A 28,000-nucleotide genomic window follows, 5' to 3' on the forward strand; every position below is an offset into this window, starting at 1 on the left:
AATGATCGTCGGTCGTAACATAACTTTAAGTTGATGGTTGAGTCAGCTGAAAATTACAGTTGTGAGAAGCGAGAAGCTGGTAGCTGAGGAGAGAGGGACTAGCTCTATCGATTGGGTCCAACTGAGTAGGTTTTACGTGAAGCCGGAGACAGACTTCAGTCTCCGAAATGTTCCGAAACATAAACACGACGGCGTTTTTAGGAAAGAAAAAGACGATGGATAATGTCCATAAACATAATATTTGTATTATTATTCTAGACAAAACAAAAACAAACTCCGTTGCCTGTAGTCCGCAAGCGAACTACACTGACTGAGCGACAACAGCTTGTCGGCGAAGTTAGTGCCAACTTTTGCTGATAGAGGAAGTCACGCAGTCAGCGCAACGGATCCCCACGGCCGTTAATCTCGGTTTTCTATAGAATCAGAACATAAAATCGAAAATGTTTCAAAGTGAGATCAGTGATAGTAAATATTTCTGGGTTTATCACTGAAAATTACTCGAATATTTCGAGTATTATAATCTGCGGAGAATCCAGTACATCGATATTTTGGTTTTGTAACAATTTGTCGCGCAAGATGATTTTCGTAAATAAATCCTGGAATTATATCACTTGTCTAACGGTTTCCAAATGCTACAACATTCCCTCCTCCTAAAAATTTTAATGTCTTCTGTAGGCACTCACTCCATGTTATGTGGGTCCCTGTCACCACGGCATGGCGCTTCCTCAGGTTGCGGATGGAAGAGACACCCCCAGTTTTGGAGGGAAGCTGTGAATATATTGAATTAGCAGTCGCGGGCAGCCGACAAGGGGTGGCCCTCCAACTTGGGGGTTGGGCGTGGGGCTAACAGCTCCTCACCATAACAAATCAGTATGTTACGAAAATGAACACAAAGCCTCGGACCTGGACTGATTCCTTGGATAAACGACCTAAGCTAATGAAAATGGATATGAGATTTGGCATCTGGAATGTACGAAGTTTGTATAGGGCAGGTTCGCTCAGGGCAGTGGCAGAAGAAATCTTAAAATATGAGTTAGATTTAGCGGGAGTACAGGAGGAAAGATGGGATGGAGGTGGCATCGCACCAGCAGGAGACTATACATTTTTCTATGGAAAGGGGAATGAAAATCATGAATTAGGTACAGGTTTTTTTCGTATATAAGAGAATCATATCAACAGTTAAAGAGGGTAGAGTTCGTTAGTGATAGGATATCCTATATAATACTAAAAGGTCGCTGGTGTGATATTGTTATGAATGTTCACGCCCCAACACAAGATAAAATTGATGACATAAAGGATAGATTCTATGAAGAACTAGTACATGTATTTGATAAATTCCCGAAGTACCCTATGAATATTTGGTTAGGAGGTTTCAATGCCAAAGTAGGGAGGGAAGACATTTTCAAACCAACAATAGGGAATGAGAATTTGCATGAAATTAGTAATGATAACGGAGTTAAGAGTAGTAAACTTTGCCACATCAAAAAATCTTACTGTCAAAAGTACCATGTTCCCATATCGTAACACCCATAAATTTACTTGGACATCTCCTGATGGGAAGATACACAATCAAATAGACCACATTTTGATAGATAGGAAACGGCACTCAAGTATTCTTGATGTCCGATCATTCAGGGCAGCAGATTGTGATACTGACCACAACCTGGCGGTGGCAAAGGTTAGGGAAAGACTGGCAGTGAGCAAACAAACAACACACAGAGTTCATAAGGAGAAGTTCAATCTCAAGAAATTAAATGAGGTAGAGGGTAAAGAGCAGTATCGTGTTGAAATCCCAAATAGGTTTGTGGCTTTGGAAAACTTGGACATTGAGGTGGATGTTAATAAAGCTTGGGAAACTATTAGGGAGAATATAAAAATGTCAGCCAAAGAGAGTCTAGGTTATTATGAACCGAAGAAGCATAAGCCATGATTCGATGAAGGATGCTCAAAATTATTAGATCAAAGAAAGCAGGCCAAATTGCAGTGGTTACAGGATCCAAGCAAGTTAAATGGGGTTAATCTGAACAATATAAGACGTGAAAACAGCAGGCATTTCAGGAACAAAAAGAGGGAATATCTGAAAGACAAAATTGATGAGCTTGCAATGAACAATAAGAACAAGAACATTAGAGACCTGTATAGAGGAATAAGTGACTTTACGAGGGGTTACCAGCCTAGTAGTAACTTAGTGAAGGATCAGAATCAGAATAACTTCTCTCAGTTATTGAATGTACATAGAGTCAGTGATGTTAGGCAGTCAGAAATCCATACAGCTGAGCCGTTAATACCTGATCCTAGCCCTCTTGAGGTTGAAAGTGGTACTGCAAAATTGAAACGGTATAAATCGCCAGGTAGTGATCAAATTCCGGCAGAACTTATTCAAGCAGGAGGCGAAATATTACGTTCTAAGATCCACAATCTAATTACTTCTATTTGGCATAAGGAAAAATTTCCTGATCAGTGGAAGGAGTCTATTATTGTATCAGTTCACAAGAAGGGTGATAAAACTGACTGTAGTAATTATCGGGGGGTATCGCTGCTATCAACTTCATACAAAATTTGTCCAATATTCTTCTTTCAAGGTTAAGTCCATATATAGATGAAATTATTGGGGATCATCATTATAGGTTTCGATATAACAGATCAACTACAGATCAGATCTTTTGCATTCGTCAGATATTGGAGAAAAAATGGGAGTACGATGAGACAGTACATTAGCTATTCATAGACTTCAAGAAAGCCTACGATTCAGTTAGGAGGGAAGTATTGTACAATATTCTAATAGAGTTTGGGATACCCATGAAACTAGTGAAGCTGATTAAAATGAGTTTAAATGAAACGTATAGTAAAGTCCGTATAGGTAAATATTTGTCTGATAAATATTCTATCCAGAAGGTATAAAACTAGGAGATGCTTTATCGCCACTGCTTTTCAACTTTTCTTTAGAATATGCCATTAGGAAGGTCCAATAGAACCAGGTTGGACTGAAATTAAACGGGACAGATCAGCTGTTGGTCTATACTGATGATGTGAATCTACCGAGTGATAATGTAGATACCATAAAGAAAAACACACAAATTTTAATTGACGCTAGTAAGGAGATTGGTCTAGAAGTAAACACAGAGAAAACTAAGTACAATATATGTTGCTACCTCGTCACACACACAAAAAAAAAGGCAACGTCACGACATAATGATAGGAAGATGTTTTGAAAATGTGGCACGGTTCAGATATTTGGGAACAACGATAACAGATCGAAACCTCATCCAGGAGGAAATTAAGAGGCGATTGAACTCGGGTAATGCCTGCTACCATTCAGTCCAGAACCTTTTGTCTTCTCGTCTGTTGTCCAAAAATATAAAAATTAGAATATACAAAACTATAATTTTGCCTGTGGTTCAGTATGGGTATGAAACTTGGTGTCTGACATTAAGGGAGGAACATAGACTGAGGGTGTTTGAGAACAGGGTGTTGAGGAGAATATTTGGACCGACGAGAGATGAACTGACAGGAGGTTGGAGAAAACTGCATAATGAGGAGCTTCATAACTTTTACTCTTCTCCAAGTATAATTAGAATGATCAGGTCAAGGAAAATGAGGTGGGCAGGTCATGTAGCACGAATGGGGGAGAAGAGGAATGAATATAGGATATTGGTGGGAAAGCCAGAAGGAAAGAGACCACAGGGAAGACCAAGGCGTAGCTGGGTGGACAATATTAGAATGGATCTTAGAGAGATAGGATGGGATGGTATGGATTGGATAGGGACCGGTGGAGGGCTCTTGTGAACACGGTGATGAACCTTCAGGTTCCATAAAATGCTGGAGAATTCTTGAGTAGCTGCAGAATTGGCGGCTCCTCCAGAAGGGCTCTGCTCCATGATTAAGTAGGTAAGTAAGTATAGCCACTCACTAATCAGGATTCTGCAAGGACCTCTTATAATTTATTTAATGAAGCTGTCAGTATTTAAGATTATATAGCACTGAATGGTAAGATAATGATTAATTGGAAATAGTGCAGAAAGAAGCTATCACGGCATTCGCCTGGAGGGAATGGGGAAGACCATGAACATAAGGTTAGTCAGTGTCAGGGCCAGGATTCGAACCGAACACTTCTCAAATGAAAGTCGGATGTCTCGGTGATATGGAAGGAATTTTTAGGACATGCGCTTTATCCCACTAACATTTGGCTGTAGTGACTTGAAAGATGTCCCCCACCGCCGTCGACTCAAGATTTCTTTGCATGCAACACTTTTGCTTCCCGAATTTAGAGACTCGGCATTTCCTGACACCTAGCGGCAATATTATTCAATTATAACACTGCGGGGAATGCACAGGCGTCACAAGAGATTAATTGCAAGTGTTCGTAGTAGCGCATAGCTTGCAGCTCGCATTGGCCACATGGAATATTATCGTCTATACGGGTGGTCGCGTGATTAATGTCTGGCACGGACGAACATAATCCGAGGCCAAGCGCCATTTCCGCATTGATAACGAATTCTAATCCTGACAGACCCGTTTGTCAGTGCGGAACGTCCGCGCGTGCTCAAGTTCTCCTGTCCACTTGTCCTTGTTTCATTGCCTCCCTGATGGCAGTGCTGCCATGTCAAGTTGCCTAGATCCGGGGAAAAAGTATTGCCAATGTTTATAGTCACTGTGCATCAGAAAATTCTGGATAGAGTTCCTTGTTACGAAATCGCGAGTTCACTGCCGTCACTACAAAAGCCCTACGGGACATTAATCTGAATTAAGAAACATAAATGATAATTATATTTTTAAAAGTAATAATAGAAAACAGTGTCATACTTTATGCTACATAACACATGTGGTAGTATAAGTGTCGTTAAATCAACCACTTGTCAGATATCGTCCGTGTGAGTTTGCTTCATAAGGATACACTAATCAACTATTATTTCGGAGCCGGGATAGCTCAGTAGGTATAGCGACTGGCTACAGGCGGGATGACAGATGGGTCAGAGTTCGGGTCCCGGTAGTCAAGAACTTTTCTTCCCCACGTCGTCCACACCGGCTCTGGGGCCCACCCAGCTTACTACCGAATGGGTAGCTGCGGTAAAGCAGCCGAAGCATGAAGCTGACCACTCATTTCCAACTAGTGCCGATATCAAGAATACGTGGATACTCCTCCATACTACATGACGTAGTGCTTAACCCAGGGACAATTTCATTTACATTTGTCAGTATTTCAGTTTCTGGAAAAATTCCATACAACAGAATTAGTCTTGAGAATCTCAGCTGGGCAATACATCTCCCGCCTTTTCATGACCGCGCTCACAAATGGCAGTAGGTGGACCATATCATGAGTGTGTTCATTTAAGATGAAGGCCACACGCCGTTCCTTAAATTTCTGGTAGGTTTTGTGAATTTTCCACATAGCAATGCACCTTTGCTCTGTATCCAGAAAGGTACAAGCAGGTCAAAGAATAACGAACTAGAAGTCGGGAACTGTTTCTTTATTGCTCCAGCGGCCTGTACATGCAATTCTCCTACGACGCAGTCGAACTGCAGGGAGTGACGGCCCTGCTTTATGAGAGCTTCAGTTCCCTTTGGCCCGGTGGGTGGCACACGGTAATGGCCCCGTCCCAGGGTAACGTGGCGGATAGACAGGATTTGTTAGCCGTGTCAGGCAACGATTGTATGGGAAGGGAGCCCTAAATGAAAACTCCGGTCCTGCCAAGATAGGAGGTTTTGCTGCAGGTTCGTAATCTGCTCCAATTAAAACGAATTACAGTCCTGAAACATTGCATTTCGGAATTTTGAGGACAGAATAAACTAGTAAATTCAATTCTTGCAGATGCTGACGAAAATTAAGCATTCAAGTGATTTTCTTGCAGTTAATAACATTAAGATGTCACTGGATTTTTCAATTAACATAATCCTTCCAGCCGCACTATGACCCTCGGGTCGACTCAGTCTCTAATAAAATGAGTACCAGGAATATTCCTGGGGGTAAACGGCGGCCGGCGCGTAAGGCTAACAACCTCACCGCCATCTGTGAGCCGACTGTTTAGAAAATGTGGCAGCCTCGATGTCTCATAACCCTATGGGCCTCCACGGCTTATAAACAGGGATAGCTTTACCTTTAGTAATATTAAAAGTGTGTCCCATTGCTCTCTACTCCTAAGTTGGGCAACACTGTTTCAATCCTCGCAAACGACTCTTCAAGTCACGTCGTGATTAAACGTCTCAATTCATGTCAGGCCACGATTAATAAGCCTCATTTCAAGACAGGTCATATCGTGATTAGATACCTCTTACTTCATCGCAGCTCACGTTTAAGTGCCTCGACTGCGAACGCCACTGCAGCAAAACCAGATCAAGTGATCAGGCAGCTCTTGACATGGCAAGGTCTCCTTGCCACTTAACAAAAGCAGCAGGAGCTCACCAAAAGGTTTCTCCCGGTCTCAGATGAGCCTCGGCTTGACAGGCAAGCCTCACTGAGACCCATAACCACATGCTTTTGTGCTCAACATAAGTCCCTGTGGTTTCATATTATTGCCGCTAGATGTCAGTACAAGTTGACTCTTCTCTCCAGATTCGGAAACCCAAAGCGTTGGGCGGCCGTGCGACTTCCGCTAGGGCGAGGGCACACAAAGAAACTGGCAACTGCAACGCAACCGCAACTTCCAAGAAACGTTACCGATTTCAAGCAGACAGCTGGTTCCCAGATTAGCAGGCGCATACTAAGGAAACTTGTGTTTCAAAATACTGGGTGCATTTGTTCTTCCGTGACAGTTTAAAGTCAGGTGCTTATACTGTTTCGAAAGAACTTAACCAGCATCCATACTCAATCTCATGAGAAAATCTTTGCCAAGCCAAATATATTTTGTCCTGCCTAGCATAGTCAGGGTGGCTCTTGCTCAGCTAACTGCACAAAAACAAAATTGGTAGCTTCGTCAGCCTTTCGTTCCATCTTAAGAAACAAATGAATCACTGAAGCGCGTTGTAGAACAGCTAACACTAGATAACTTCGCTGCAACGCAACTTTGAGAAGACTGGCTTGCTCAGTTGCCTGGGAGTTGCGTTGCAATCACGTTGCCATGTTCTCAGATTGCGCTGCTCAGCTCAATTCCGCGTGTTCAACTAAGTCTGATAAAAGTTCTCGGAAATTGCGGTTGCCAGTTTCCTTGGTGCGCCCTAGCCCTTACAGTCAAGTTCGAATTTGACCAAGATTCTTTCCCGTGTGTATAGTGTCTTTTAAAACATCTTTGGGAGTGCGTCACCATCAGTCAGTGAATTAGAACGTCACGTCATGATTAGAAAGTTAGAGGTTCTAACGTCATGTCACAGCGGATATCTCAAACCAACACACTCGAATTTTCTTCCAAATGACTGCCTATCAAGGCACGACGTACGGTCAGAGATGTATTAGAGTTTTGTTCCTTTGTGTATCTTAGTGGTATCCTTCGAATATAGGCCCTCTTTTGTTGTACATACCTTTGTAGCGTAGTTGGTTGAGGCACTATCGATTCCAATGAGGTTACTGGAGTTTCCAATTGACCTAATCCTTCAAGCCGCACTATGACCCTGGGGTCAACTCAGCCTCTAACAGAAATGAGTACCAGGAATCTTCCTGGGGGTAAAGGGCGGCCGGCCGGAGTGTAAGGCTGACAACCTCACCGTAATCTGTCAATCGATTGTCTGGAAAATATGGGAGCCTCGACGTCTCATAACCTTATGGGCCTCCACAGCCTGTTACCTCCTTTACAGAAACTAACGTTGTGAAGCCGGAGATTCAACACCGCAAAAACCAAAGCCCACACCATTATGATCAGCCTACCATCTTTACAACTTGCCTTCCTAAAGTAAGTGTTAATGTTGTGTCATCTTCACCTTGATCTTCCATGCAGACATCAATGTTAGAGGTCTCCTGTATGCATTTCTTGTTTCCCCCATTGTAGCCCCATGCGAATCGATCACAGCTTACTGTGTTGCACTATCCCAACTATACTAACTGCAGGAATTATATACAGCGTACTGGAGAGGGGAGGAGGGGGCTCAAAACGCATAGATCCGTCAAAATCATGACGTAGCAGTCAAATCTGAGCGTAGTTCAAACTGATCTGAATTAATTAGTTCCTTCAGGATAAATGTCCTTAGTAGGATACACTGCGATTTGGATTCTTCCACTTAACTGTGGCTTAGGCCAAGTCTTGCATTCAGTTGTAAGACAAGAAAGCCACGGACAAAATTTGAAATAGGAGACTTAGCTTTTCGTGCCCTCTTAACTGTTTTGGACATGCCAGTTACAAGAAGCAACTCATGGTCACCTTAAACTGCAACCTGCTGAACACGCCGTGCCTGGCTTACCTGAGATAAGTCGCATCAAACTGCACGCGTGAAGTAGGTCCAGTGCATATTTTCATAAGCTTCCCTTAAGCTGGAATCTTACCGGCGCCTAATAAACCACTCGAATTACTTATCTCAGTCAACCCGAAACCATTCTACAAGTACAACTTACCCCTCGTCCATGGCTACCTAAAGGGCGGCTACGGTTAACAAACGACGCCAAAAGCGAGCTCTATGAGGACGGTTACATAAAGAGGTCGATTTTTTCATGATTAGGTAAAAAAGGCAAAGCTATATGTGTAAGAAAGAGGTCGTGGAGGTCTATAGGGTTGTGAGACGTCGAGGCCCCCACACTTTCTAGACAATCGCCTCACAGATGCCGGTGAGGCTGTCAGTCTTACGTGCCGGCCGCAATTTACCCCCAGGAAGAATCCTGGTACTCGTTTCTATTTGAGGCTTAGTCGAACCCAGGGGCCATAGTGCGGCTGGATGGATTAGGTCAACCGAAAAGATTCAATGACTTAATCGGGAATCGAACCCGCGACCTTCCGACTTGTAGCATAGTGCCTCCTTCCCGGTCACAGTACTGTCATACATACTAAGTATACTGAGGAAGCAGACTACCGGTTTCAGCATTTTATAATGACACCTGACAATAGACACCTACTGGCAGAATTAGCACTACCTGCAACTAGCGAGGCAGTAGTACCTCCGGACGCTACGTTAGTCACCGGATGGATCAGGCGTGCCAATTCGGAAGAGAAGACACCAACGTTTCGGAAATCTGCCGTGGTCCTGTTCCCAACTGACATGGCTGATCGCCCGAGAATACTGTTATGAGTTTTAGATGCGGTGCAAGTTTCGACTGGTCAAATGCATTGAAGTCAGCCGGTCGTATTCTGACGCTAAGTTAACAGATCTTCACGTTGCAGTAGTTAAGTCATTGGTAGAAATTGTACCGAGCAGGATGGTACAGCGGAAACTCAACGGCTTTGTGTTCGGCAGGTGCTAGGTTAGATTCTAGGTCGCGACACCGGCTATCCTCAGTTTTTCCATGCTTTCCTTCAGTCCTTCTAGAATAATTTTGAGACTGTACCTATATCAGATTTGAGGTATTCGCGGCGGTGACTTCGAAGGATGCCGTATTCTGGGATGTGACGCCATGTAGACTGTGTGTGAACCGATATTTCGGAGGAAAGTATCGCCTACATCTTCAGGGTAGAAAAATCCGAGAGCGAGGAACCAGTGTGAGCAGGTGTCTGCAGACTGAGCTACCAGCTGGATGTTTTCGACTGGTAGCTCAGTCTGCAGCCAGCTGCTCACCCTGATTCCTCGCTCGCGGATTTTTCTACCCTGAACCTGAAGACGATACTTTCCTCCGAAACGTCGGCTCATACAAGATTTACACGGCGCTACATCCCAGAAGACGGCATTCTTCAGTATCTACATCAGTTCACGACTTCCTTCCGAATACTTTCCAATTCATTATTCACTGTCATACGACCACATATTATTATACATACCGACAAGCGTCATAAAAGAAACGAGAAGGGAGCAAATCGTTTCCCCCCAAATAACTGATGATGCTCTTTGAACGCTTCCGCACCCGGCAACCGTATATCACAAGATACAAAATGTCACTGTCTACTCCTAGCAGACGTTAGGAAATATAAGCACAGTGTTAACAGATCTACTGTCTTGTAGTTAATTGCCTCGAAAACAGCAAGAGGGACGGGGCAAATACATTTTACCATAAAATGTTTGTTTCCTTGATCCCTACAGCTGCTGCATGAAACATTTTTCGCTAGTCCCGCGTGGAAGCGGGTTAGAATACCTCCACCGTAGCCCTGCGAGTTGTAGGAGGCCTGGGGGTATAACTGGGTCACTCTGTCACTGGGGGACATAAATATATAGACCTGGTGCTCCAGGTTGGGGGCTGGACGCAAGGCTGACGACGATTTTGATCTGCAAAAAAAAAAAAAGTTGCGAAAACCAGAGAAATGAAAACCGGATGGTCTAATTCACGACGGGATAAGCGAGTCTGGCAGAATCTTTTAAGGGGGGCTATAGTCCTAAAAAGGGCTGTTGTACTAATGATGATGAAATATCTAGCGAGTTAACGCTGGATATATGCGCAGAACCCCATGCAGGTATTCGTGTGAAGTGTCCCTGCTCGGTTTTAATTAGAACTGTAATGTGTCATATTTCAATTAAATACCGCAGTGCCAAATTTAAAGAAAATCTATCTAGTGGCCCTATAGTTGTTACACGGGGACAGGTGTACGGGCAGACACAGAAATGGCGAAGTTAGAACACCCTCAAAATGACAGAAATTTACTCACAAGACGAGTTGTGTCTGCAGTGATTCGACTGCACGTTTTATCGCATGAGACAGTCATGATTTTATTTTGAAGAGAGGGTGTCGTGGCCAATTTGAAGCTGTAATCCCGTTATTCTCCTTGAGGGAGAGAAACGCCTCGGCAGGGACCAGACGTGGCTACCGCTGTGCTGGGCTGAACATGCCAGGCATAATGAAGCATCTAAATGCCAAGGACAGTTCAAAGTTTACAGAAGTTCAGTGATGGGACACGGAGCTGCATGATAGACGGTGACATCTTGTAATAGATGTTGTATCCGCTGTACAGTCATTAACTCTTCATCGTGACTTGAGTCACAAACTGCCCGACAATACAGGGTGTACACAGCAACACTGTCCAATTCTTCCCCGCTTTACAGCCAACGTTGGCGTAGATTTTACAACGTACTTCAAGGGGTAACATTTCTATATTTGTGGGAGGAGGGGGTGCCCGATAGTCTAGATGGTGGTTTCTTGTCGTTATATTCAGTCCCTTCACGCAAATTCTGGGATAGTACCTCAAGCGATGCAACGATCGTTTCCCTCCACATCCCCTCTACTTCAGCATACATTAATATTCACGGCCATTCGACACTGTTTAGTAATATCCATTATCTGCCTGTGGCTCTACAGTCCTTTTGTTCGGCACTGGCCGCTTCTTCAGTTTCTTAATCCAATACACAGTCGGTAGGGCTCCTTTTTCGGGGTAACAGCCAGTCGCAAGGCCGCTACTTACACACAGACATCCCATACACCGAGTGGGATTCGAACACACGATCTCAGTGTTCGAGCGGGCGAAGACTGTTAATGCCTTAGACCACGCGGCCACTGTGATCGGCATCCTTAAGTAAACAACACTAAACTGACATCTGTGTAGAAGGAAAACAACGAGGTCGCGAGAGAAAAAGAACGAATAATTTCAACCATTTCCCCCCCCCCCACATTCGACCATAATTTTCCACTCTTCAGAGACAAGTACACGGCTAGGTTCGTTGAACCCTGGGTGCAAGCCGCATCTTACGATTATGGGACAATTCTAGCACGTTACGCGCCCCTAACTCATAACAGTAATGTCACTTCTTTCTCGTTCCCCTGTCATACGCGAACCATTCTGATGGAAGTCAACATCTCTTCCGGAACCAAGCAATTTGCAGCCAACTAACAAACAAATAAATTCCACAATGCAACGCCCTTTATAACTCGGGGCTCTATATGTTTATATTCTCTACATCTTTGAGGAAAGCCCAATCTCCCATCCGAAGGGAACAGATGTTCTTTTCAAGGGGTTAAAGAGACCGGGAAGTGAAGCTAATCACCCACCTCCATGTAATGCCAATACTGAGAATGATACATCTGCATGGTAACTAATTAAGAACAGAGACAGACTTTCAATATTAGTTCGCAGCTTGCTGGTCCATACTGTAAGCCATATGAATCCAGCCTACACCTTCCAACTCCACTCCATTACGACCTATTTTCGTATGAATCCATCAATCACCGCGGACCACGACATTTCCAAGGTCCATCGGTTCGCGCGCTGCCTAGCGACAACGTACCTCCGACATGCCAGTCTCAATTACAGTCTAGGAACCATCTGCTGCTAAGCAACGGTTCGGCAAACATGTTTCCGCGGATATGCGATTCCTGGAAACAAACCATCGCTAAGTGATAAACGTTTCCTTGGATACATGATTGAAAGACGTTTTCTTTGAGGGTCCCACCCGACAGAAACCCAGATCGAGGCAAAGGAGAGCGAAGTTTGTCCGTGTATGCATTCTAGCAACAATAAATACATATTATAAAAGTTCACTACGTGGTTGTCTCTTCGAGCATGGACAATCCCGCACATAAGCATTGGTCTTGAGTGTAGCCTCTTCCGGTCAAACTTTATACGCATCCGTCCTATACCCGGAGTATGCTAAATGCAGCGAGCATCTCGGTCCTCCTTCATTTGATCATCCTAATAACGACATCTGGCGAAAAATGTGTACAGTGCTGCCACTTTTCTTCATCTGAGGACGGGAAAACATTCAAAAAGATTTTTGTCACATATGACACTAACTTTTAAGTACGTATAAAATTGAATTATATATTCATACTGAAGTTAATTTTACTAAATTTTAGATTTTAGTAATGAAGTTTACTATTTTTCGTGCGAAAAAAGTAGCGTTTCAACAAAGTTTCCCTGTGTTGAGCTTTCGAAGAAAAACGACACTTCTGATTCATGGGGACTGTCAGTGACAATAACGCGAAAGCAGCCAGTAAATGTTGAGGAGAAGCAGTTCAGTTCATTGGCTTACACGGGTTTGGTTCAGAAACGATTTTAAGAAAAATGTCTCCTCATTTATCCCAGGATATTGGTCTTCCAAGGACGTTTTATAGGATCTACCAGAGGTGTTTCCATTGAGTCCAGCACACAGCGCCTATCAAAAGCGTGTGTATTGTAACCAAGAAACTGTAACATAGCCGCTACATATTGCATTAGCGTCTTATAAAACAAAACGGTTGAATCAACGGGCTCCCAAACTCTGAATATTCAAATCCGTTATCAAACAAAAACAGCATGATCTTTATGTGCTGCATCCTGTTGTGTCACGTACATGGAATATTTTGTACATCCGTTGAAACAATAATTTCTTTTAAAAATATACAAATATAGATTATTTACATTAAAATCTTAAAAACACCAGATGTTTCTACCCTTATTGGGTCAACATCAGGTGTATTGTTTGTGATAAAACGATGAACTTATTTTTTAAGACTAACTAATTATATACCAACATAATTGGACTAAAAAGCAGATAATACCAAGAATTTTGTTATATAGTCATAGTCAAAATATGGGTCCATATTAAAAAAAAGTTAGGCGCATAAGAACAAACATTATAGCTGATGATGGCCCAATAATGGTCGAAATATGTTGTTTTTAAGATATAAAGTAAATAATCTATATTTGTATATCTTTATAAGAAACTGGTGTGTCGACGGGTGTAAGAATACTCAATTTAATAAACAGCTCGGCCCATGGAAAATATAACTGCCATTAAAGGGAACAAAAACACAAAACTTGTCACATTTTCTGTACAAGGCCTGATCAGAGAAGTATCCAGACTACATTTGCATCGCATGTTAAGTCTTTCTGCTCTGCGATACGGCTGTTATGAACGCGTTCTGATATGACACTACATGCAGACGAGTGTTTCGACAGATGATTACATTGCTTCTCAGTGTTTAAAAAAAAAAGGGCGTTACGTCACGTTGGCGACCCAACAACAACAATAACACCTGTACATGACATTCTGCGGAAAGATAGTGGCCAGCGCTTAACATTTTGAAGTCCAGTGGTTACTATATCTACCTCCTGCTTTAACATTTAAAAAACACTCTTTCATTTTGTCCACACGGTGATCTTTTCCCCTAAACGGCATTAACCCGTTGATCTTTATGTAGTTGCTTTTCTGTGAAACAGGAACTGAATTATGAAACATTTTTTCCACGAACTTTGATGTGAATATTCGTGGAACAGCTGAAGTTTCTTACAGGTCCATTGTGTTGCCATTTGAACAGAACATTTGGAAATGACACCTATCCCAGATTCGTTCAATGACCTCTGACACTAAAGAGAAGATGAAAACACTTGTCAGAGACATATGACGTGCAAGAATGTTCATAAACTCATGAAAATCGAACAGTACTTATCTTCTGGGATATAACACCGTGTAGTTATTTGAAAGTAAACTGACGTTTCGGAGAACATACCGCTTCCATCTTCAGATTCGAATAAACCAAACAAGAAGCCAGCGTGAAATACGGTGGCAATCAGAGCTAGGCTTATTCCTCGAACCTGAAGATGGAGACGATATATTCGTCGGTTGACTTTCAATGGACTACATCCTAGAAGACAATATTCTTCATAACAACCGCTGTCAGAACCTCAAATCCTGATGAAAACCGATATAGGAATATTGCAAAGAGATGAGATATGTTTGGCTTAGAAACTACGCAGCAGTCACTACAACAGAAATCGCCTTCCTGCACTGGTTCAAGAAAACCGAAATGGCGGTCAGTGTTGTGTCTCATGAGCATGTTCCATAATGCCACATTATTAACCAGCATTTCTACTAACAAATTTAGAATTAGTAACGCTTCTGGCATGTAGTGTAAAGGTTCCTGGTTCGAAAACCCATCGGGCACCAACTATCCTGAGATGTTTCGTAGTTTTCAGTCCCACAAGGTAAACGCCGGGATATAACTTGAAATTACGCAAACAACACTTCCTTCCATATCCCTTTCAGGTAAGGATTCACTACAATACAATCATTTGGTTCTATATACTATGGGTAGCTTCGTTAAATCAAATTTAAAATACAAATTCCGAGACGTCTAAACGTACAGTGTGTCGTGATGAGCCGCCAGAAGCGGGAATCCGTTCAGCGACAACGCGCATGCCTATTGAGCTTAGCTAGTGCAGCCAAACGTTGCGTTCCGCATGTGAAACTGCCTCCCTGTTCACCGGACTTCGTCTCTCCGCGACTATATTTTCCTGCTCCTAAAGAGGAAACCGTCGAATATGTAACAATTCATAATGTGGTGGCAAGTGAACATAACTCAAGTGTCGCTGATAACAAGCTGAGCACCAAAGCGCTTCCAGAAGTGGAGAACACGAGGGACCAAATTTACATGTGCTGAAGATCAACCTATAATTCTGTGTATAGTGCATCTCAATTTACATGGATGCAGTCTAAATAATTATCTGTCAGACCTCGTATAACCTGCATGAATATTCCTAGTTCTGAAATTCGGTATACGCATTTTTTAAGTAGTAATGGTAGTATTATTACACTGAAGACGTTTCACGCCTTACAAAATAGTTCCCACAACCCTGTATTACTGTTAGTCTGTGTGAGCGGCATCTTATAAATATAATCTTAAAATCTAAATATAAATCTTAAAATCTATATAATAGATTATTATTACAATAAATTGGTATCAAAGTGACTTATTTCTTGACTTAAAAATATATAAAAATTGTAATATACAACCAATAAAAAAACTAGTTTAGCTCTCTTTTTAAACTACATAACATGTCGATATGAACACATCCCTGTTACGTGGCACGATCTTATTGGCACTTTGGCTTCTTTGTTCCACAAGGCACTTGAAATCTTGGCACTTCGATCATTGAGTAATAAAAGAATTTTTCTGTCGTAGGATTGCACTGAGTCTATTCACAAATCCGTCCTCTTAGACTGTTGAATTTTCAGCCGCGTCAATTGCACCCAAAGAAATGTTTCATTTAAATTATCGTCGTGTTAAAAATATCAGATGCCAGATATCAGGGGTGAAGTCCTAAATGGCACTGAACGAATGTTAAATAAGTATAAAAAAAAAGCTGTAAATTAAACATTCACAAGAAAGATTTCCTGCAGGAATGGCACCTCTTGCGCATTTGCCTGTAGTCTGAAGCGAATCGCCACTGGGTAATAAACATGGTCAGCATTTCGTATGTAAAAACCGTGAACGAAGGATCTAAGCTTCGGTTGCTAGGTTACCGTGGTCACTTGGGGGCCTTGGGGAGGTGCCTCTTCATGTGCAGCGCAAGGTGGTCAGACCGCGCGAAGGATCGCTCGCAGACGGCACACTTGAAAGGCTTGGCTCCTGTGTGTTTCCGGTAGTGACGGGTCAGCTCGTCCGAACGAGCAAACCGCCACTCGCACTCCGGCCAGTGGCACTTGTACGGCTTCTCTCCTGCAACAAGAAAACCTATGTAAAGTGAGCGACCAGACGGAGAGGATCCCCCCTTGCACTCCATCCACAACTGCCTCTGAATGACGGGAAACGAAGGTTAAGCGGTAAAATGGAGAGCCGGAATAGCTCAGTAAATATACAGACTGGAATGGAGGGTCAAGGAGTTTATCTAATCTCCATAGCGTCCTGACCGGTTCTGGTGCTCACCCAACTTTCTGCCCAGAGGATACGGGGAGGCATAACGGGCGGAGCGTGAAGCTAACCACTCAGCCAGCAACTCTCACATATATCCTCATAGCTGGGGGCAAAGTGCAGTGACGGCTGTAAACGAGGATGGAACAAATGTCTAATTCAGCAGTGCGGCCGACTTGCAGTTGACGTGTTACAAGGCCCACAGAAACAAAACCAAATGTAGACCAGCGGCAGACGTGAGCGTACTAATTATAAAAATAATTTCGTAAATGTGAGATTTGCCGATCACAGTGGCCGCGTGGTCTTAAGGAATGAATTTTCTACGCCTGCTCCAACGCTGGGATCGTGGGTTTGAATCCTACTCGAGGCATGGATGTCGTGCGTTTATTCTGTTTGTGTTATTCTGTGTGTAGGTAGCGGGCTTTCCGACAGGCTGATCCCCCGTCCAAGGAGTCCTACCTACTGTGTATATGATTAAGAAACTGAAACGTTCAAAGGGATGTACAGCTAGAAAGAAATTATCAGATTTCAGCCTTTCATGGCGGCGGTGATTAGGATCATTGAAGATTACGATCTTCCGGGTTGTGACGCCGTGTAGTTTGGAGAGAACAGGTTAACCTGCGCTGGGAGGAGCCTGTTTTTTTGCTTGTTTACTTTTCGAACTTGGAGCAAGCTATGTTCCTCCGATCTCTCCGAACTACACGGCGTCACAGACCAAAAGACAGTACTCTTCATAATGACCGCTGTGAGAACCTCAAATTGAAGTTTAGTGACTTCATGGGATGTATCGCAGCGTAGCATGCGCCCCCTTCGCCATTGCGAGTCTGCTGGACCGTTAACATCCACAATGTGAATACTCGATCACTGAGGACAGAGGCAGTTTGAACCTTCGAAAAGTCGGGTGCACAGTCCACATACATACGGCGCAAACATTCAAGAGTAGGGTCAATACCAACAGTGAACCGCCATGCAAACTTACGATAATAACTACACTGGACAGGAATATTAAGTGAAGCTACAAGTGACCCCATCAATTAACGCTTAACTGCTTTGTAGACTTTTTAGGTTGCGAAGTTTGAAATGTCCGATCTGCAGTTAAAACTTCTATTGTCTTCACCAGCCGTCACCTAGCAACGGCTTCTAACAGCGGACATTCTTTTCAGCTTCACGAGCTCGAGCCCCGTCTTCACAGACTCCCGTACAGAATTGGTTTGGTCGGCCCAGTTGTCTTGCCTGTAACTCCTCGGTACGGGCCGAGTATAAAACCTCGTTTCAAACAATACTTCTATTGTTGCGTAGATTCGTTGCTGTGGGAACATGTTTACCGAGCTGCTGCCTAGAAACGGGTCTGGTATATTCGCCTATCTCGCGGTCATCGAACAGTAACGGCTCTACACGCTACAATAAGATGCAACCCAAAACCGCCATGCCGGAAATCTCCTTGAACTCACACAGCCCCTTACATTGGGCTGCTACTCATGATATGACACACTCTCAAAAGATATTTTAGAAAGCATAAACTGCAGAGAAAACCTTCGGGAATTCTGTCGGCCACGTTATGGAACACATCTTTCCAAATCCTGTATTATTTTCGACAAAGTATATCCGAGGTGCCAGGATAGCTCAGTCGGTATAGCGACTGGCCACGAGCTGAATGGTTAAGGGACCGGAGTTCGAATCCTGATAACGTCAAGAATTTTCTCCATGTCGTCCAGACCGGCTCAGGGGCCCACCCAGTCCTATCAAATGGGTACCGGGTGCTCTTTCCCCGTGGTTATGGTTAAGCGTCAGGAGTGTGAAGCTGACCACTGACCTCCATCTAATGCCGAGTTCAACAATAATGGAGCTATACCTCCACTGCCCCATATCTTCATGGCGTAGTGATGAAGTAATTAAGCACAGCTAGATATTGTTTGCCGGTCACGGTAGCCGAGCGGTCTAAGGCATGCACTGTCTTCGCTCGCTCGGAAGCCGCGATCGTGGGTTCGAATCCCACTCAGGGCATGGATGTTTGTGTGCGTTTTTCTGTGTTTGTCTACAGGTAGAGGCCTTGCGACGAGCTGATCACTCGCCCAAGGAGTCCTACCGTATGTGTTAGATCTAGAAAAACCGAAGTGAACGGAGAAGTTCACGGAGGTAGGCCTAGGCCCACTGGGGTTGTAGTGCTAAGACGAAATTCGTGCTTCACGGCTTTAATGCACTACAGAGTTTGTTATGTAACGTCCCTCTTCGACCACGCTGATGAAGTAGCGTCGCACTTGTTGTCCACCCTGTTGCTGAGACAGTCCTTGGCATGTGAAATGCCAGCAGTGTTCCAAGAAATAGCCATAATAGAGTTGCATAAGCCTGTATATTTTTCATGTGTCATATTTACCAATGCGCTGAATCTCATCAGAATTCACATGCCGTATGGACCGAAACGGATTTGCGTGTTGCTGAGAGGTCATTGCACAGGCGCGCATCGGTAGCCATAGTGCACAGGGGTCAGCAAACTGTACACAAAGCAGTCAGCTAACTATTCGGCTGTCATGGAAACCGAAGTTCGAGCGTTCTTGTCACAGAAACTCACTGGGTGAGCTGATCAATTTTATGCTGTTTGTTCTTTAATAACAAGACCTTTTTGTGTATATAAAACATCTTTCGTGGGGGGGGGGCACGCGGTAGCGTAGTTGGTTGAGGCACTATGCTACAAGCCGGAACGTCGCGGGTTCGATTCTCGATGACGTCACTGCATTTTTCAATTGACCTGAGCCGCTCTATATCCGTGGGATCGACTCAGCCTCTAACAGAAATGAGTACCAGGAATGACAACCTCACCGCCATCTGTGAGTCGATTGCGTAGAAAATGTGGGAGCCAAGACGTCACAAACCAATGTCTCCACGGTCTGTTACAGGGATAGCTTTACCTTTTACCGTTTGTTGATTGTAGCATGGCCATAATCGTCTGTCCGCCACGACAGATTAAATAATTTCTAGTAGGTGGCAGTAACTTCCATATCAGCTTTCCAAAGTCTTATAATTCTTAGCCGTTCCGCAAAAGGAACTCCGTACGGAAGGACAGGAATCCACCTAACAGAAAACACTGACCTGTGATCCGTGTTCTCGCTCCATTCTCTGTACGGACTCTACTACACATTACCAATGCATGCCCCCCTTTTGGGGCCGCAGGACATACCGGCGCACGCCTACACAATCCATCAGCCTCCGCTCCTCTTCACGCAATCCCTTCAGCGAGAGCTCAAGGGGACTGACGCGAACAATGTTCCTGAGCGTATATTAAAAAGATAAAAGTTGCAACATTACGCCATGAAAACGCCTCAGCCGATTTAACCCCGCGGAAAAATCCCCCCCCCCCGTTCCCATCGGATAGGAGTCTGAGCCATGAAATTTGTTTGAAAGCTGTGAAGAGGAAAATCTCCTCCGCTTGCAGGAAATTGAACCAAGATTCCTCGGCCATCCAGCCCATAGCCATACCGACTCATATGACGATCAAGTCAAGGAGAATGAGATGGACGAAGCAAGTAGCACACATGCCGTATAGAAGAGAAATTCAATATTAAGTCTTGGTTGGAAAACCTGAACAAGTCACTTATAAGACCATGGATTTTCAAACGGATCATAATGAAACAGGGTTGCAGATGTGAAGCAGAGTAATCTGAGTTCTAATTGAAGCCAGCAACGGGTTCTTATCAACACTGTAATGAATCTAAGGGTTCCTCAAACATGCCACGAATATTTCATTTACAACATCGACCATATTCTGAAAGGAACTACCACTTTGTAACATATACATGGAAAAGCTAATTTACGTCCATATGCAATCTATCAATACGGCTAAAAATCGAAAGAGTAGGCTAAGATTACGCCTACGTTACCGCACAAGCCCGAATTTGGTATGACCTAGGATTTACGCGTCGAAAGTGTTCGCGCCTTAGAATAATTGAAATAATTGATTATAAGATCGAGTTACTAAATTCATACCCTTTTCAATAGTAAACAAGCATTTTCTTACTCTCCCCGTCTTCTTGTTTGTCGGACTCTTGTCAACACTGTCTGGTAAAACCTAGGCTCAGCGCGTGAATCCTAGGTTCTAACAAAATTCGGCCTTTTACTGCAACATATACACTTCTCATGTCAAATTTAATCAACATCTGAATAGCGGTTTATGGCACAAGCCCAAACGAAATCACTTATCACCCAACGTACGGAAATAAAGGTAAAGTTATCCGTGTACAGGCCATGGAAGTCCATAGGGTTGACACTTCGAGGCTTCCACATTCTCTAGACAATCGGTTCATAGATGGCGGTGAGGCTGCCAGTCTTAAGCGTCGACCGGCCGTCATTTACCCCGGAGAAAGATTCCTGGTACTCATTTCTGTTAGAAGCTGAGTTGACCCCAGGGCTGGAGGGATTAGGTCAACTGAGAAAATCCAATGACATAGAGAATTGAACTCGCGACCTTCCAGCTTGTAGCATGGTAGGCTTTTTTAATAATAAATATGGCTGAAATCGGAATTTCCCGACAAACTTTCTTTGCAAGTCTTAAACGCTAACTTCAGAAACAAAATCTGACCAATATTGCATGCGCGCACACTGAGTCAAGGATGGAAGGACACACGTGACCTCCACACGAGGTTCTAACAACTAGAGACGAAAAAACCTTACCGAGGAACATTAGGGAAAAGAAACGATCTCTCTTTTTCTTGTTACATCTGGAGTTCACTATGAAGAGTACGGTCTTCGGGGATGTGATGCAGTGTAGTCTGGTAGGAAATTTCAGAGATTTTGGAGAAATCTGCTGCAGTCATCAGGGTTCTCCAATCACTTTTTATATGTCCTCGTATATGCGCCCTTGTGTCCTATTGCGATGGGCAGTTCCGCTTTTTGTGGAGCTGTTACGAATGTTTGCTAAGCTAGGTTGGTTCTGATTTACATAAGCTGTGTGTGTTGCGGCGACATATGCAGCTGACTTGACTGGCGTCAACTTGTTGCGAGTATGTCGATCGTTCGCGACCCCTGTCCTGCAAGTTGACGGCTCCAAACTTACCTCACGATCTTCATAACACTTGTATGGGTTTCAAACGTGATGTCCTATCGTGTTACTGCGTGTACGAGTGAGCATGCCACACTGTCCATCGAAGTCCTGTGATGGAATGCAGCTGTGTTTTTGTATGCAGGCACTGCGCTAGTGCCGATGTCCGCCGCAAAATAATTGTCATAACACAGGGCCTTTCCACTGCTCTTTCATGACTTCGCTCGCAGTAATTACCCGATGCCTGAAATTCCTGCAGTCTGGCTGCAGTTGTCAGTACGACTGTCATGAGGCATCAATGGTAGTGACTCCAACATGAATAGTTTCAGTCAGAAGGTGCGAATAAAAAACAGTAAAGGTAAAACTATCCTTGTAACAGGCCGTGGAGGCTCATGGAGCTGTGAGACGTCGAGGATCCCACATTTTCTAGATAACTGGCTCACAGATGGCGGTGAGTGTTGTCTGCCTCAACGCGTTGGACAGCCTTTACCCCCAGGAAGATCTCTGGTACTCATTTCTATTACAGGCTAAGTCGATTCCAGGGTCATAGTGCCGCTGCAATGATTAGGTCAATTGAAAATTCCAGTGACCTCATCGGGAATCGAACCCGCGACCTTCCGGCTCGTAGCATAGTGCTGCAATTAACTACGCTACCGCGTGCTCCAGGAAGATGGAATTAACGTTATTTAATTATTTGTGTCTTTTTCCGCCCGACTGATATTCTTCTATTATTATTTAGAACCTAGAAATTCAGTTCCTTCCTCACGGGAAACACGCAACCTCTCTGTTCTAATCCATCGCAGTGCAAAGCATTTGCCAATGGATCCTGAAATTCATCTCAGGAGACACTGGGATGATATACCAAGCCGACAACTTGGTATGCCAGCTTCGCACATGGCCTCACCAATGCTCACGAGCCTGGATGTACATGAACGAACTGCTTGATCTACACTACAGGACACTTAAGTTTTTTTTCAAGCACTATACGCAACGGCCGCTTAATTCTGGTAACTGAGCCCTTCTTGAGAAGCCGCCAATTGTGCAGCTACTCAAGAACTTCCCAACATTTTATGAAAACCCGAAAGTTCATTACCGTGTTCACAAGAGCCCTCCGTCGGTCCCTATTCTGAGCCAAAACAATCCAGTCCATACCGCCACACCATATCTATCTAAGGTCCATTTTAATATTGTCCAGCAACCTAAGTCTTGGTCTTCCTAGTGGTCTCCCGCCTTCTGGCTTTCTCACCAATATACTATAAGCATTCCTCTTCCCAATTCGTGCTACATGCCTTAACCATCTCACCCCACCCTTGACTTCCTCATTAATGAAGTGTACAAGTTATGAAGCTCCTTGGTATGCAGTTTTCTCCAGTCTCCCGCCACTTCATCCCTCTTCCGTCCACATTACCCTGTTCCCAAACACCCCCATTCTATGTTCCTCCCTTAATGTCAGAGACCATGTTTCACACCCATACAGAACCACAGGCAAAATTATAGTTTTGTATATTCTGAATTTTATGTTTTTAGACAGCAGACGGGAACAGAAAAGGTTCTGGACCGAATGGTAGCAAGCATTGCCCGAGTTCAATCTCCTGACTTTATGGTTAATCAAGAATTACATAATTTGGTCGCCTTCAAAGCAGAGGGGTTCAGTTCTGATGAACATTAACCGGGAAAGCTGCATGAGCAGCACACAGTAGCAACTTGGAGACTGGGAACCAGAGTACAGAGACAGCATTGGGATGAAAGGCTGATGCTTATTTTCATTGTGCCGAAGACTCATTACGCACTACTCCATGAAGGTGAATGGGGGAGTGGATGTATAGAGACAGACTTTCTTGACCTCGGCACTAGCTGGAGGTAAGTGGTCAACTTCACGCTCCTGGAAAAGAGTCCCCGGTACTCATTGGATAAGAGGCTGGGTGAGCCCCAGAGCCGGTCTGGACGACGAAGAGAAAATTCTTTACCGTGTCGGGACTCGAACTCCGACCCCAGCCCGTAGCCAGTCGCTATACCCACCCAGTTTCGTGACATACTCTGTTTCGTTATACCCTAAATTCGCAACGGTGTGACCCACAGTTACTTTTAGCAGTTCCCCCATAGAAGGTTCCGTTATGAAGCCACAGTTAATGTAAACAGCGCTCTTTAGATGGCTCCGTTATGGAGCCATAGTTGGTTTTAACAATTCTTTGTATGTGGCCCCATTTCGGAGCGCACTCTTCGTATGTGGTTCCGGTTTGGAGCCATAAAAGAGTAACTATGGAAAGAATATAATTTCATGGCGAATTTAGAATGTCATACCACGAAAAACGGCTCAAGTACCCAATGGATAGGAGGCTGGTGGGGGGGGGGCACGGACCCTGCAGAGAATAAATTCACAGCACAGGAGTTTTGTGATTCAATCAAGGGGTTATTATGAAAGATTTTTGGACGGTTATGATAAGTGCTGTCTTCTGCGATATAACGCCGTGTAGTCCTTTGAAAGTCAACTGACTTTTCGGAGGAACGCATGATCTCCATCTTCAGGGTTGATATATTCCTCTGAAACGTCGGTTGACTTTGAACGGGACTACACAGCATTCTTATCCCTGGACATAGTACCCTTCAGAGGGTTATTATTTTCGAAGTTCACTGGAAAACAGATGAATGGATTTTCATGAAATTTGACATTGGTTTCACTATGATACGTCGGTAAATTCCAGCTGTGATTAAAATCGGACGTCAGTGACGGACACTTTATATGATGTCCTACGTGCGTGCGGCTCCCTACATTGTTATAGAATAGCAAATCGGCTTGCAGAAACGTTGCAGAGACATGACACGTGTTATGCCGAGTACACTGTTACAGGAAGTCGTACGGTTTTCCTGACACTTAAACCAAAGGAAATGAGCGACTAGAATCTGTTACGCTACGCTTGTATTTTTAAGTTAACGTTATTTAACAAAGCTGTATCAGCTGCGGAGTCTTACTTACCGCCGATTGAGGTAGGGGCAAAAGAAAGGCAAAGCTATCCCTGTAACAGGCCTTGGAGGCCCAGAAGGTTGTGAGTCATCGAGTCTCCCACAATTTCTAGACAGTCGGCTCACATATGGCGGTGAGTTGTTAGTCTTAAGAGTCGGTCGCCCTTTACCCCCCCCCCAGGAAGATTTCTGGCACTCATTTCTGCTAGAGGCTCATTCGACCGCACGGACCTAGTGCGGCTGGAAGGATTAAGTCAACTGAAAAATCCAGTGACCTCATCGGAAATCGAACCCACGACCTTCCGGCTAGTAGAATAATCCCTCAACTGAGCTGAGACTAGTCAATATGATACCCGAAAAGGCGGGGAAGAGGTCGTTGTCTATTCGCGCTAGAACCTAAGGTACTCCCCTCGAACGTTTGAACAAACTATACTAATGACAATGGATGCCTCAACGGATGTTCGAACGGGATACCTTCAGGTGCGTTTTAGCTGTAATTCAATGGCTTCAGTGCGATGCTGTATCTGTGGTTCTAACGGCCATAACTACGAAGTCTTATGAATTGCAACGCCGCGTAGTTCGGAGTCGCATGTTTCGGAAGAATATATCGCCTCAATCTTCAGGGTAAGATAACAGTTATAGGTAGAAACCAGCAGACTCAGGCGGCAAGCAAGGTGTAACCGACTCGTAGATGCGACATCACGTAAAGTCCACGCTAAGGAAACTGGTCCTTGCCTTGCTGTGCCTTGCTGTTTCGTGGCAAAGTTCAATAAAATGGAGAGGTGTTCATCGCTACACCCGTCTATCCAATTGACGGCATGCTCGACGTTCCTGCTGCGGTCACAGACCCTGTGACGTATACAGTCAGAGCTGGCGACAGCCTGAATTCAAATGAATCTTGTCTTCGACATAAACAATACCACACAATAAGCATAACGCGCCGGCTTTAAATACAGCAACATAACCGTTTTCACTTCGCACAGGGTGACACGAAGTGTAGTGCCCTGCGGCTGCAGCACGGACATCGACACATATGCCTGGTTGTCGTTCTATCTTACGGCTTTGTATCATCTACTGAGGTTATTACGAATGTTTTCGGACACTTATCCATCGTCCTGTCATTATCTAAAAGCAACGTTTCGGAGACTGGATTCCGTCTCCGTCTTCAGGTAAACCCTACTCAGTTGGGCCCAATCGATAGAGCTAGTCCCTATCTCCGGACACCTGTGCCAGCACCAAGATGGGGGTATACATGCCTAACACAGCACAAACCATTTGCGAGAGCTAAGAAAACATTAAATTATTAAAACTCCACATGTATGAGGTCTTCCACCAGAGAAATACCTCGATAGGAATCATCACTGGAGAGAAGCAATACTCCTTACGGTACCAGCACAAGAAAAACAAATGTTCCCACTCAAATTACACTCGATTGAGTTGTAGTTTCTTGTCTTCTGCTGTGATGACGGGGGTTCCAGATGGGAGAGATATCCAAGCGGGTTGACTGATCTGATGGTTCAGCAGAGACATGTGGACTGATTCCTTATACTTCCTGTATGTTCTGTTGGGCTCAATCTGCAAGGCCTTCGCTTCAGTCCAACGGAGTAGATTTTACCTGAAGATGGAGACAGAATCCAGTCTCCGAAACGTTGTGCTTGGAAAAATAAACAGGGCGGTATAAAGATAAGGCGATGGATAATGTACAAAAACATAATATTCGTACTGATGTGCCACTGTCGCAAACTTTTAGATCCTATTCACTGAGGTTATGCAGCTTGGAACGAGGTGGTGGGAACCATCGCATAGCGAGAACGGGAAATGCCTCAGACAGAATGCCGGCTTAAGGATTTGTTGAAGAGACGAAGAAATGAAATCTTACGTTCATTGTCGACACGCTTCTAGTAGCTCATAAAGGTAAAGTTGTCCATGTGCTTAATTAAGCACTATGCCATGAAGACAAGTTTGGGAGTGGGGGTACAGCTCCACCATTCTTAGCCACGGCACGAGATGGAAAGGTTAGTTTCACGCCACAGCCGCTTTACCCCCAGGGAAAGAGCCCCTTGGTATCCACTGGATAGGAGGTTGGATGGGCCGCCCTAGAGCCGATCTAGACAACGTGGAGAAAATTCTTGACTCCACTGGGACTCGAACTCCGATCTCTCGGCCGTCCGTCAGTAGCCAGTCACTATACCGACTGCGCTATCCCGGCTCCCACAGAGAAATGGGTGGAAAGACAAAATGTTAAAAAAAAAAAGATAGGCCTGTCACCGGCCTTCGAGGCCCAAAGGGTTGTGAGACGTCGACGTTCCCACATTTTTCCAGACAATCGGCTCACAGATGGCGGTTACCTTCGCAAAGAAGAACGAATGAAGGCAAAACCATGTCAGTTAGCAGACCTGCCGCTGCAGGAATTTCTCTGTCCCCTACATAAAATCCCTTCCGCCTAATTTTCGTTACTACAGGATGTACAAATTAAAGGGCGCGCACCTCCAGCCGTAATCTGATTAAATCGGCTATTAATGCCCTTGTGTGAGGCTTTGGAAGAAAACATTACAATACCTGTTGGCTACACATCTCACCATCTCTTCTCAGCGACTGAGCATGCGACGATGTTCTCTAGTCAGGGATATTACACACTTCGGGAGGAAATGTTAGATGAATCTGAACAGACCGACTTACTCTGTAAACAGTCAGAGATGGAGCCCAAACCTTAATTACCGAAAATGCGCTGTGCTGCTCTGTCAGGGCTAGTGCACATCTAATGGACGGAGGCGATGCAGTAGTGGAATGGTGATTGGAGGGGAAACCCCCAAAGAAACCATGAGAAGATTATGCTGCAGCGTAGTTTTGTCCACCATGAACTTCAGAGGGCTCAAATCCGAGGCTCCTCGTAGAGAAGACAGCTTCTAACAGCCTGAATTAGATAAGACTAGAAAGTTACTTGAAAACTTAAGCGAAGTCCGCCGTCATTGTTAGTTCTTGTTTTTCTTTACTCCTGAAGTTTTCCAAAGCAGTGGAACTGTTGTTCAGTTTAATTATTGTCTATAATTGGGGAAGAAAGGTGGAAAAATATTCTAAAGTATATTCAATTAATTTTAAAAATAACGCAAGAGCTTAACAGATAGACTAAAAATTTCGTGACATTTATATTGTCACGTGTCCGGAGTTCCGTGATTGGACTGACGCTTATACATTTACACAGTTCGGGACTACAGGCAATTATAGCGCTATCGGTGTTCCACACATTTTCAGTTCACCACTGCACAAGCTTTAGGATTCTCATTTTTAACTAGTCGTATCCTGGCAACGATTTATCAGTCTCACTGTAACTCCAAATGACACATAAGTCTTCTTGTCACAGTCTAATTCCTCTCTTGCCATTTCTGCGACTGTCAAGTCCGAGGCTC

The 28,000-nt window shown here is 44.1% G+C and overlaps 1 protein-coding gene across 2 annotated transcripts in view; it reads right to left on the bottom strand.

Moving 5' to 3' along the window:
* LOC111874011 (dendritic arbor reduction protein 1) overlaps positions 1–28,000 on the bottom strand; it is a 235,113-nt gene that overhangs the window by 17,323 nt on the left and 189,790 nt on the right. The window contains exon 4 of one of the 2 annotated variants that reach the window (XM_023869114.2): positions 14,528–16,408. The exons of the other annotated variant lie outside the window; for it this stretch is intronic. Within the exon in view, the coding sequence (XP_023724882.1) occupies positions 16,218–16,408 (191 nt within the window). The 3' untranslated portion in view covers positions 14,528–16,217. Of the gene's footprint in view, positions 1–14,527; positions 16,409–28,000 lie in introns of those variants that run through there. 2 annotated transcript variants of the gene reach the window in all.

This window comes from Cryptotermes secundus, unplaced genomic scaffold (assembly GCF_002891405.2).
Source record: "Cryptotermes secundus unplaced genomic scaffold, Csec_1.0 scaffold1230, whole genome shotgun sequence".
Lineage (NCBI taxonomy): Eukaryota > Metazoa > Arthropoda > Insecta > Blattodea > Kalotermitidae > Cryptotermes > Cryptotermes secundus.